This window comes from Salminus brasiliensis, chromosome 22 (genome assembly GCF_030463535.1).
Source record: "Salminus brasiliensis chromosome 22, fSalBra1.hap2, whole genome shotgun sequence".
Classification (NCBI taxonomy): domain Eukaryota; kingdom Metazoa; phylum Chordata; class Actinopteri; order Characiformes; family Bryconidae; genus Salminus; species Salminus brasiliensis.
Genome location: NC_132899.1, coordinates 15,608,703 through 15,621,888, shown reverse-complemented (window position 1 = coordinate 15,621,888; position 13,186 = coordinate 15,608,703). Strand labels below are relative to the sequence as shown.

Sequence of the window (13,186 nt, the reverse complement as noted above, 5' to 3'; positions counted from 1 at the left end):
GTATAGTATACGTTTGTATTTAGTTTTAAGAAGGGCTTCTAGTTGTGGATTTGTTATGCCATTTTGTATTGTTTGGTATTACTATAAAAAATTAGGCATAGTCAGTTATGATGGTCCCCATCATGGTGTTAGTCAGGCCGAGATTTAGGCATGGGGATGTTTGAAGGATTGGCTTTCATTTGTTTAAAGGTTCCACTGATTCTTTCTGGAGAGCTGTGTTCTTAAGGCCTTTAGGGCTGGAACTGTTCTTAAATAAAAAAGGGCTTCATGAGCAGAATTTCAGTTTCAGGTGCTTTATCATTCCTGTTAAACGCAACAACATAGTACTCATACTACTCATACTACTATAAGTCCAGAGATGGCTTGAGTAGCTTAAACCTGTTGTTAAATCTGTGAATTCAAGATTTAAATAGAAGTGAATACACCTTGACCAAAACAGCTTGAGTAGAAGCACAAAAGCAGTAATAACAAAAAATGTATACTTGAGTACAATGTAAACAAAGTGTAAGTGAAGTAACTTTATTAAGTTTGTACAGTGCTCGTCTTCTCTTCTTTATGCTCATGGTCTAAGCTAAAGCAATTAGTAATAATTACATCTCAATGAAAGAAGAGTTTTAACGTATAATGTGAAAAAACTGAGGAAAGGTAACTAAGTACATGTATCTGAGTAAATGTAGATACTTACAACCGACACCAGCATAGTTCTAACTCTGTGCATACCATTTAAACACTCTGACCTATGTTTAACATTTACTTACCATTTATGTCAGGAAAACAAATGACAGAATTGTGGGGTTCTGGACACAGTGAATAAAGAATGGATGTTGTTTTATTGACGTATTGCAAAATCTGCCCTGAAGGGTGTACCGATCCATCACTCTTATAAAAAAAGAAAATTAGCTCATTCTATGAACAGGAATGTTTGTTTCATGTGTCAACAAATACTGCTAGAATTTCACGTATTAGTGAACTTGATGGCACTTGCTGGAGCTCTGTATAAACAGTGTACTGTGTGAAAGTGCTGTGGAGCTAGTTTTGTTGACAAGATCCCTTATGAAGATGAGATTTACACATCATGACATCATAGCACCCCAAAGTTCACAGGGGACACAGCATGCTCTACCAATTCAGGTTTAAGTTGGATTATTCTATAGTTGTATTGTTTCTAATAGAAGATAGAAGAACTGAGGCGAATGGCCAAGCTTTTGCGGCTTTTACAACGTGTGTCTTATTCTGCAAGCACTAGTTTAGCACTAATTACTATTTACAGTTGCTCCCAGTCTAAGCATAAAACCCACTGGATCCAGTCTTCAGGCTTTCCCTGTAATAACAGCAAAGATGACAATAATAAGAAAACACAGTGCTACCCTCTAGTGGTGGCCAGTGGCTATCTGTCAAACAAAATCAAGTCAGTTATCCTGTTGGTACACACTTTTATTAAAAAAAATGAAACTGAACCAAACCAATGTCTAGTTAAGAATCTGTAAAGATCTGCAGTGTAGTTGAATGATTAGTGTCCGTAGTGAATCCGTAACAAACTGTGTTAGTGTTGGTAAGCGTCTTATTTAATCTACCATGTCTTTGGTGTCACTCCATACAAAATATTACAATATTGTTCACTGTTTAAGTGCATTACAATAATTAAGAATAATAACAATATAGTATCAAACAACATGACTTAAATACACAATACAAAGAGCTGCATTTCTCAACACTGACGTTTGTTCAATACATGTACCCTGAAGAGCATTAGAATAAAAGTAAGAAAACAAGCTGGTATTATCAACTAGGTCCACTGTGAAAATTATCCTCCCCGCCCAGGAAAAAAAAACAACAGGACCGTTTTCTCTGCCCCTAATGCTTGCTTGGTCCAAGCTCTGTAAAATATTCCATGTGTTCAACGTCCAAAATGCAGTACCTTTACAATTCGAACTCATCATTTACAAACTGGATGGAATATCCTGTACATATATGCAAAATAGAGTGAAATAATGGCTTCACACTCTAAAACAAATCCCCTCTTGCGGGTCTGTTCAATCTCTTTGAGCAATCACATTCAGATCTGGTACGGGGAACGCACCCCAAGTAACTGGGTGTAATGGAAAGATCATGGGCACTGGTAGCCATGAGTCACTGGGAAACGTCTTCACTGAAGTAAAACCCTGTTGACTTTGAGCACTGCCTCATGTTGTAAACTGTGGTTGTGTGTATACGTTGCGAGTGCACACCGTGTCATTACACTATGATATCTTGCAGCTGGTCCTTGCACAGCTCTGGGATGGGCTCAGGGGTGGGTAGATGAGTTTGGATTTTTTTGTTCCATTCCTCTTCTTTGCGCTGCTGGCTATGACGGAGTAGGATCGCCCGTGCATCATGCGGGCGTTGAGACCGTTGGCCATGGAAAAGGACTTGAGGTGGCTCTTTAAGGCAACAGGAAGTGGGAGTTTGTCTACCAGGTGCACAGGAGTGCAGGAGACAATAGAGCGGCAGCACAGGTCTTGCAGACTCAACACTGCAGGCACAGAAAGAGAGAGAGAGAAAAAGAGAGAACGAGGGAGATGATCCAGTGGTGCTCTCAAAATACCTAATAATATAGAGGGTGTTTTTGAAAGGGGAAGTTCATCCAAAATCACGCCTATCACAGGTGTCACTACATGCAGTTGCAATATTTTCTTGTTTTGCACAGGTCTATGTGTTTGTCATTATTGGGTTCATTCTGTTCTTTTTGGCTTGTAATTTGTGGCGTTGGTGTCAGAACAAAGCAATGCAGGTGTTTGATTGGTGTACATTAAGTAAACTGTGTCAGTGGGACACAGTCATGCTTTTTGTTTTGGTACAGATTAGCACGTTAGAAACATGAGGTCGATTGTTATGTGCTGTGAAAAAACGAAATGGAGATAACTAATCAGTGCTTGTTTCCACTGAGACATGGAGATTTGTGCATGTTTTGGCTAGCAGCAATGATTGTGGAGTCTTTTCGAAGTACGCTTGTTGCCTGAAATCACCAGAAAGTATTGTAAAATAAGGCAAATTTCTTCTTTAATGCAAAATTTCTCAGTTAGATAGATCATTTACTCCAAAAGCAGGATAAACTCCTTTTAATACCTTTGATTTAGGAAGACACAGAGTAGGTGTCCCAATACTTTTGTCCAAATGTGTTTTGTGTATTTATATTTCCTGCGTTTTACTCAAATACTGTAATAAATAAGCAATTTATATATAAGATTATATATAAGATAAATTAGTGTCGCAACGAGTTAGAAACCAACTCAAGACAGAAAACCATGAAAAGAAAAGTGTCCTTCAAACCTACAGTGTGTTCATGTGGCATTTGCAGTTACGAAGGACTAACACAACTTACCATAGGATACCGTAAGTAATTTGCTTTTTAAGGAGTAAAATGATCTTTCAATGTTCGTGACATCAACATGAAGCACATTCAAACCCTTCAAGACTTGCACTCACAAGTCATAACCTAAAACAGGTTAGGTCTGTTTATTTTGGACCAATACCATGCATTATTAAAAAGCAAGGCAGGTAGGACACTGAAGGTTAGGGTAGTCTGAGTCATTGTGACATTGCTTTGGTATTTGCTACGACCACTGGGTGTCTCCAAAGTGAGCATAAAGGTTTTTAAAACCTTGCATTCTTTTGGTTTACTGAGCATTCTTTGGCTGCATACGTAATTGCTGTGTAAGTTTGTGTGGTCACTCAGTTATGACTAGCTTAGGCTTAAATGGAAACTGGGAATGCTTATCTAAATGCATTCCAAATAAATTCAGGCGCCCTGCTCTTGACACACTTTCGCGTCCATATGTTGACATACATTTTAGTAATCCCCATGCGCTGTCAAATAAAAAATAGATCACTGTGTTCTTTCTCTTCATAGATGATCTGTTTAGTGTCTTATTCATGTTCCTCTCTTCAAAGACAATGTGATCAATTCCTAAAGTTTAGACTGTAAATGATTAAAATAGCTTTAGTTAGTAACTGACAATATTTGTTACAATATAAATGTTGGTACCTTTGTTGGGTCTCCAGAGTCTCTCCATACCATGACGCATTAGAACGATGCGTGCCAATTCAGTGAAGGACTCAGTGATGTTGAAGTTGCACAGAGGGCTGACCTCGAAGAAGGTGACCCCTAGCCGCTCTGCAAAGGCCTGGGCATTTTCAGTGGTTACCTGACGCTTGTAGGCCAAGTGCAGACGGTTCCCCACCAGGATCTTAGGCACTCCTGGTGCATGCTGGAGTAGAAACATTTTTAAGGTAGAGTTATATTTCAACCACAAAGTACAGTCTAGTTTACTAGGTATTTCTGATTCAATTGTTATTTAAATTTAAATGTATTCATTTCTGGTTTCCTTAGAACGTCAAAAAGTAAAGCAACCTGGGAAAAAAAATCAGTTAAGGTGTGTGCTCTTGTTCAGCTCTTTTAAGAAGCTTAATTCAAGTCTTTTATAATGGGGAAATAATAACTTGGACTGAACATAAATTACAATTACTGGATACAAGATTAAAAAGACAAATCTTAGCATACTCAAGTAAGTTGTACTTGAACGTTTGGGCATCCTTAGCCAAATGAAAACATAGCTTCTGTAGCTCACCAAACATACAGCACAATATTATTATTATTATATATACCATAAAACATCAGTACTTAGTACTTAGTTTCCCCTTTGTCAGAAATAACAGCTTGCAAATGCATTTTGTAGCTTAATGTTTTTGCTTATTGCTCTACTTCTGAGATATTCTTGGGTTGTCTTGCAGGCATAGGTTGTTTAAAGCCACAATTACACCATAATGCTTAGTTTAAGGGATTTGAAGGCCAATCCAAAAGCTTCAGTGTGTCAGGTAGTCCATGGTGGATTGTGAGGTATGTTCTCATTATCTTGTTGTAGAAGCCATCCTATTTCAGCTTCAGCCTTTTGACACATGGTTTGACATTTTCATTCAGGTATTGGCTGGCATTTTGAGGAATCCATTCCTTCCTTCACCCAGGCAATATTGCCAATGCCACTGGTGACAACAAAACCCCAAACCTCCAGGGGGAACAGATCCACCTCAATACTTTACAGTCAACAAGGTGTTCTTTTTAGAAAATGAAAAGTTTCTTTTTCTTTCCAAATGTACCTTTGTTGATTGTGGCCAAAGTTTTATTTTGACTTCATCAGCCCACAGCAGTTCAGCACTTTTCCATCGCATCTTGACCTCCATCTTGAGTCCCCCTAAACTGCCATCTCTTAATAAAAGTCTATACTGTAGAAACCACAAGCTAATGATGCTTGGCTACCTTCTTACAGCCTTCCCCTGCCCTGCTGATCTGATGTTCAGATCTTTAGACTAAGATCTTTTGCTTAGAGAGGCCATGCTTTTGCACAGGCAACACTGATCTTTTTTATGTTTGGAAAATATGTAAATACAAAAAACAACAAAATTATTTAGTCAAGTGTGCCTAAACGTTCGCATTCAATTATATATTAATTGTATTCCTAAAATTACAGGTGTGAGCATGTCTTTATTAAAATTACAGCACAGCTAAATTTTACCTCATCGATCTCTTTAATCCATCTGTCAATTCCATCAAAGGACCAGCGATTTGTGATGTCATATACAAGGATAACACCCTGTGAAAAAAAGAGTTATACAATATAATGCATTGTCACAATATATTACATGACATTAGGGATGCACCAATGGAATATGGAAGCTGTTGGATCATGCCAATGTCTGATATTTTTCACATAATATTTCAATATCTGCAGATACAGATAAATAAACCTTTGATAATAAGAAAATTAGGACTACATCTACCTAGATTACTATTATTGAGAAATATAGCATTCAGTTTAAGAGACTTACTGATACAGTCAAATGAATTAAAAATGCAACTACTACTACTTTATCTTAGCCCAACATCACCTAAATGTTCAGCTAAGTCAGAAATACAAAATCAAATATCAGGTTGCCACATTTATCAGATCTAAATATCTGCCCAATGGCATTGCCCATGCTGACATAACTGCACATATCATTGTGCATCCTACTACATGATATTGCATATCTTTATCCAGAAGCAAGTATTCTACAACTGTGAACTTTTCACCCTGATTTATTTATTATGCAGCAACGCCCTTTATTTTTTGAATCTTTTAGCTTAGGTCCAGTTTAGATCCAGCTTAGATCCAGTAAATTCTTTATTAGTTCCCACAGAGAAGACATGCACAGTTTAATGATTCTATGCACATGGGATAGCAGACCAACTGTGGCGTCATTTCCTCTCACTGTAGGGCATTATTATGATATGTCTGTGTGCCAGAACAGGAAAATTTCACATCAACAGTAATAGCCCACCCTGTTTTACCGCATACCAGCCTTTGAACAGGAACTGCTGACCTCTGGGTGGAGCATTTAACAACAATGAATAAAAACATTGAATTTTATTAACAACTTCAAATGTGTAACGCTCAGTTTCTCTGTCTGTTTGTTTTAGGAATTCTTAAAAGGATTCAACAACAGCTGTATGGAGGAGATTCAAAGCTAGTATTGTAAGTGAGCGGACATTCTGGTCATTCTGTACAGATAGTGACCTTATTAAACTAATCATATTGTTCAGATGTGACTGATCCACCTAGCTGTAGGACTTTGCACTAGTGATGTGGATTCGGAGGATTTTAAGTATCCATAAAAGGTAGTGATCTGTAATGAGTGGATTGTCGTAAACCACTGGGAGGAAGAAAAAAAACAAAGTTCTTGCTCTTAATTCACAAACAGGGTAAACTGTTACACCAAAGCAAACAAAGAAAAATAATGTACAATAATATTTAGCACACAAAGGTAGGTTCACATTGTTCAAAAATAGTCCAAGGAAATGTTTTTGTTGGTTAAACCAGTAGGTTTTATGTGTTGTATAAGGCTTCAAATGAGCTGATGAGTTCTTTCTCCATGATGATGATATACTAATAATTTGTCTCAGTTACACTGAGAATAAAGGTTTTTAAGGTTGCTGGTTTTAGCTGAAGCCAGCTGGAGTTGTTAACCCATTTACAGCAGCACTGTCTCTGTCCTAACTTCTCAATCACGTCCTGCACCCTTGTCAGCTCATATTATAACACTTGTGCTTTATAGCAGCATGACATAATATAATGTACTTAATCTCAAATATGAGTAGAACTGTCACATTTTATTGCTCTGTTAAAATATAACCGCAATTCACTTTCTGTATATTTTCCCTCTGACTTTCCATGATGCAGTGGAAATTTTAGTACACAAATACTGGCACCTAGAATAGTTAACTGACTGCCAAAGTATCTATGTACACCTTTATTTGCACAGCCCTAGAAAAAAGTGTTGCTGCATGGTATTATCCATTATGGCTTATATATATACAATATATACTTTGCTGAATGCATGAATGCCGGTTATAGAACTGTTACTTGGTATTGGCCAACACCCTGAGCCAGTGAGTATTGGGGTGAGTTAAGGGCCTGTGACTGACAGGGGCCTTAAAGAATTTATGTATTTTGGCCGAACTGTTAGAGTTGTGGGACCCAGTGTAATATCTTTACACAGGGTCCAAAATCACAACTCAGAAAAGACTTCTGCATCTCTGCAGCCCTTGTTTTTACCTGTAAACTATGAAAATGAGCATACCTGTGCTCCTCTGGAGTAAGACCGGAAGATGGTGCAGAAACGTCCCTGTCCAGATGTGTCCCTACAAAACAACAAGAACAAGCAGCATTTGTACAGACCTTGTCCAGATTTTTCACATGTTTCTGCATTTAACCTTCTGTCCTGTACTTTGTACAGTGACTGGCTCCCAGTGCATGGTGCCAGGGCAGCAGACCGTGAGCAGGAGCAGAGCTTTCTGAATCATTTAGAGTACACAGCCTGGCTCTACAAACCTCTGGGATGCACTAGTATGTCTCCATGGGTAGAGGATGAGTTATTATAAACACCCCTCACTAAGATGCCTCATCTGCTGAGATATAATTAATAATTTAAGGCTGACTCAAGTGAGAGTGCAGGCCTCTAAAAATATTCTAGAATTTAAATAAGGCTTGTGGGCATGCTTGGCAGGATTGACTTGGCTGAACGCTTTACTGGAAAATTGTGTTGAGCAATGGTATAATTTACATACTCAGACTTTTGGCATGGTCGCTTCATATTTCACTGACCAAAAGATCTTTGCTGCATATTCTACACATGGAGGTCCAAATGCAGAGACAAATTCTAGCCTATTATTGTTGTTTAGATGTTCTACTTAAAATTACAGCTAGTTTTTTTGTTCATTTGGGAAATAAGGGCTGTGCTCATTTCAGTGCAGATATACTCACCAAAGCTGCAGCTTAACTCTGCGCCCATCAAGCAGGATAGTGGTAGTTTTATAATCAATCCCTGCAACAACAAATGAAAAAAAATAGTTTTAGGTTATTGTGATTACCTTACCAGCAATGTTTTAATACATAACCTTTAATACTGAAGGGGTATAGTAAGACTACATTAAAATGACTAAATGTGTCTTGAACCTGTTTTATGTAGATGCTATGATAAGAATTTAAATAAATTCCACTTTAATCAACATCTTGCTTGTCATTCCTTCCCAGTTTTCCTCTCTTCATGTAGAACAGTCTCCGGGCAACCATGAATAACACAATAGGGGGAGAGTTCTAACAAAGAGAAAGCTTTAAAACTTCTCTTTGATTGTTAGAAGTGCTTAGTGTCATGTCTGAGAGGTCTTTTACTCCAAACACAAACACACACATACTGATCACTCAGATTACTTCTGAGCAGCTACATGACCCATCAGACATTCTTCTGTGACAACCAGGCTGAAAGCCAATCCTGTGGAAATATACAAGCTCCCTCTCCGAGGCATATCTTAGAGACAGCATGGGGCTTTGAATTATCCAGCCCTGCCAGAAACAAGCCAAATTATCATCAAATTAACGAGCCCATCATAATCTCAGTTGATTAGAGCATGAGATTATGACGAATTGTTTGGAAACCACAATGTAATTAAATAATTTATGGCATTAAATTAAATCCAATTAAATAAAAGGTCTTAACACATAATGTGACACATTTCTTAACAAAAATGTCTACTAGTAACACTATGAGACAGTGTAAGATTTATTTTATTTTTATAGTAACCTATAACATTTTCATCACCTGCAATACTCCTGTAGCACATGTACACCATTTGAGTACTAGTGTTCTATGGTAAACTACAGTAATTGTGCAGATTTACTATGAGATATTAAAGTAAACCTGTAGAAATTATAGTATTATTGCTGAAGATGTCACTGACATTTTTATTTATCACACCAACATTTAATAACACTAACACTTGTTCGATGAGGGCTAACTGTTTTAAATAATACCAACAGCCAACATTTGTGAATATTGTAACAATAGGAACATTACTAAAGAATAAATTGGATGTATATATATGCTGATGTAAGCAAAACGACTTTACAAATCCCATATTGTAACTATCAACCAGCGTGATTCTTTTTATTTTTAATCCAACGTCTGCATGCAGGATGCAGCCTTCCTGTTGGTGTGAAAAAATCTGTCGAGATGAATCAGAGGTTGCCCACACAAACACTTTCTGTCTCCCTGTGCAATTATCCAGTTCCAAACACCTCTTTTTCTCTCTCCTTTACACCGCGCGGCAACGAGGCACGGATGTTTTCTGACAGGATGACACATATAGAACCAACAGGAGAGAGCAGTAGGAAGTTGAAAGCTTTAGTAGGTGATGACGTTCTCAAGCTCAAGCTCAGTCGTGCAGAACCATCTCTGGCACACGCTCCCTGGTACAACAGCATACGAGCATCTGAACGGACCAAAGCGCTACACAAACGCCCTCTGTGTTCCCTGGACCTTTGAGGAGACTGGCTGTTTTGTTAGCCTGAAGCGTCTCAGTTATCATTGGCCCAAGAGCGCACCGAGCACGTGGGCAAGTCAGAATTTCACAGCAGAGTTTTGACCACCTGACCTTCGAGTCAACTTTAGTCAAAAATGAGGAAGAATACACCAGGGGCCTTGGTAGCAAGGAGGAGGTTTGGTTCATTCTTCAGCTCTGCAGCTTCTTTCACAGCATCAACACGCAGAAGAGCAGCTGAGATGCTTCATTCGTCACTGCTGAATCAAGGACCAGACTATGAGATGGAGAGCACCCTCTATAAACACTCACCCCAAAAACACAACCCACCAAAGAGGGTCACAAAACAAAAGTGCTTAGACAAACATGTGAACGGTCTGCTCTTTTACTGCCAGAAAACCTTGGCTGCATCCACATTCCCTGTAGCTACATCTGTTCAATGCCTGGGAGCAGAGAAAAGCAGAGTTATATAAGAGGTTATGACAGTAGTACTAATTGCTCCAGAATGAAATCACAACAGAGCCTTTTGCGAGCTCACAATGCTACATGTTTATCACATAAAAAAGAGACAACTGCTAAAATCTCAGAATCTTTACTAATTTAATTAAAGTCTCTTAAATTAAATTATTAGAATCTGCTTTATTTATCGCCAGGACCTTGGATGTCATACAGAGTCTGTTTATATTTGTTTCTTGGCAACTGCACATGAAGGTCTGAGATGAAAAATGTTGCCAAAGATGATGTAGAGGATTCGACTGTGAAAATTGAAGGCGTACATGATGGTGTAATGATCTACGTATGCAACACTCTCCTAGGACGAATCCGAAAAAGGACTGTTTTGGATTTACCATTACCTATTATGAAAAGATGACAATGGAACTGGGTCTGTTTGGACAGACCTGATGAAATTATTACATAATTACTGAAGAAAAACATATCATCTCATATCAGTCAATAAATAAACACAACACTGACTCCTATGATTGTTATTACTGCTTTCTTACTTGAAGCACATTATTCATTACAAGTACAACCTTTTGTCCTTTATATGAGGAGCAATCATTGCCACCATGTACCCATTTACTGCTGCACAGGTGAATAGGGAGCAGCAATGAAAGGCATTCTGGGCTGTCACCATCTGACCCTTAGCCAACAGCCTGTCAATCACAGTGAATGCTGGTTCAATGTTTACAGTAACTGGATCTGTGTGGGGGGTAATTGCCTTTTTCTAAACACCCGTGTAATCTAACCCGTGCAAGTGAGGCTCAGAATACTACGACAGGCCTTGGACTTTGACATGGAAGTGGACGTGGCTGCAAACTCTTCCTCACTTTAAAGACCACAACAGGTCTGAAGGTTACCAATGTCTGCGGCTAAGCTGAAATCATAAATGGCCAGCTTCTGTCACAAACAATGCCTATAGGCCTCTGTGACAACCTCTGGGGTTGCCTTCAGTACAGGACACACACTGTTTGCAACACACACAATCTACAAAACACCTCCATGTGTATCAGGAGCAGTGCTTTCAGCTGTGTTATCCTCATGGCAATTCACTGAAACTGATTTGTCTCAAGGGAGCAGCTATTTTTTCCAAACAGGCTACCAGAGGGTTACCAGAGTTCAACTACTAGTGATGATGAAATATATGAGACACTTTGTGACCTAAATTTTTTATGCTGTGTAACATTTATGAAAACATACATACAATAACACTATCTAAAATACACAGAACCTTTTCAACAACATTTATGGCACTTTGTTAATCTGTTGATTGCTACATTTTATCAAATGATGTGTAACAGTTGTGCAGATGTGCAATAGAAATGTAACATTTTTGAAAGAAGATAAAGAAATTTAATAGGATTTGTTTATTATGCATTTATTTAATGTTAACCTAATACCAGTTTAGTTTATGGGGACCATGTAAACAATGGGCTTCTCTAGAAGCAATTCAAGATGGTACCTTTTTGTATACATAAGCTGATTAAGGGAGAACAACATGTGAAGCAGCATCCGGACACATGTGGGGACCCCCAGCCTATATCAAAACCATCTAGTTGATCCTAACAACTTCTGTCCGTCTTCTTTCAATTACTCACCCATGTTATATCCATATGGAGATTCACTAGATCCGTCCTGCAAACTGGCCAGTATCTCCCCCTTGCCCACATCACTGTCTCCCACTAGCAGAAATTTCAGAAGAAAATCATACGCTTTTGCGGGGCTGCTCCTGTGGCTCATCTTCATGGATGTGTCAGTCCGATGTCCCATTATGGATCATCTTTTATTGGTGCTGTGTGCCTTCTTGCGGTACGAAATATCAGACCTAGCGCAACTGTTTCCTACATGACACCAACCCTACATGTTCAGCACTGGTCTTTCTTTCCCACACATGGTAAAGACAATACCTCCCACTGAAGGATTCAGGTTTGGTCAGATCTTAAGATGCTGTCGAGGAACGACGCTGTTGTGAACGGGGACGGACACGCCAGTGTAGCATTTAATGGTCGTTTACCTAGTTTTTAACCTCAGCACGTAAAATTATCAGCTATTCCACTTCGGAAACGCGCTACAAATAAAACACAAACTCCTGTCACTCTCAAGTATGTGCTCTCAAGACTATATTCCTTTCTCTGTTTCCGTTTTTCCTCCTCGTCACACTCGTCCATTGAGATCATCTGCTTGGACTCCACTGTAGCTTCAGCTTCCCTCTACAGGAGGAAAAAAACTAAAGTTCACCCCGAGCTGCGCTCTGATTGGCTCTTCGGTGGAGTTGCTAGGGCCAGCTCTCTCCTCTCATTCGTCCTCACGCGTGTCCATGACGTTCTATAACCGCCCTCTTGGCGCTGAGGAGGGTGTGGCTTAACAGCGTTGCCAAGCTCTGTTGTCATTGTTAAGCGCTGATCCTGTATCAGTTACGACACGGTGAGCAGTTGGTTTGAAGAGCGCGGAGGTCCGTCTCGCCTGATCCTGGGTCAGCGCTACAGAACTAAGCGCACAACGTGGTTGGGTTTGTTGTTTTCCGGGGCACGGATAATGTAGACTTGCAGAACAGCGTAAAGCTGAGGCGGACCTGGTACGGTGTGTATTTAAACGACATATTAGCCTACCTCACACCCACAACACTGGTGTTTATAAGCTTACACAGTGGTCAGCTTATATAGCTAGTTAGCTACAGTCTATCCCGGCCTTGAGGGGGATTGATGGAGAATAAAGTGATCATGTATACACTCACTCTATAAAGATAAAATACTCACTCCAATTAGTTTAAATATATTTGTCATTTTGTTCATTTTT

The 13,186-nt window shown here is 39.1% G+C and overlaps 1 protein-coding gene across 1 annotated transcript; it reads right to left on the bottom strand.

Moving 5' to 3' along the window:
• Positions 1 to 1,413: 1,413 nt before the first annotated feature.
• On the bottom strand, positions 1,414 to 12,618 carry rab40b (RAB40B, member RAS oncogene family). Its single transcript, XM_072667568.1, has 6 exons — positions 11,989 to 12,618; positions 8,337 to 8,397; positions 7,654 to 7,714; positions 5,550 to 5,627; positions 4,025 to 4,247; positions 1,414 to 2,512 (listed from the first exon to the last, which is right to left on the bottom strand). Exons 1-6 carry the CDS (start codon positions 12,158 to 12,160, stop codon positions 2,241 to 2,243), a joined length of 867 nt encoding a protein of 288 aa, XP_072523669.1. The 5' UTR covers positions 12,161 to 12,618; the 3' UTR covers positions 1,414 to 2,240.
• Between the last annotated feature and the right edge of the window lie 568 nt (positions 12,619 to 13,186).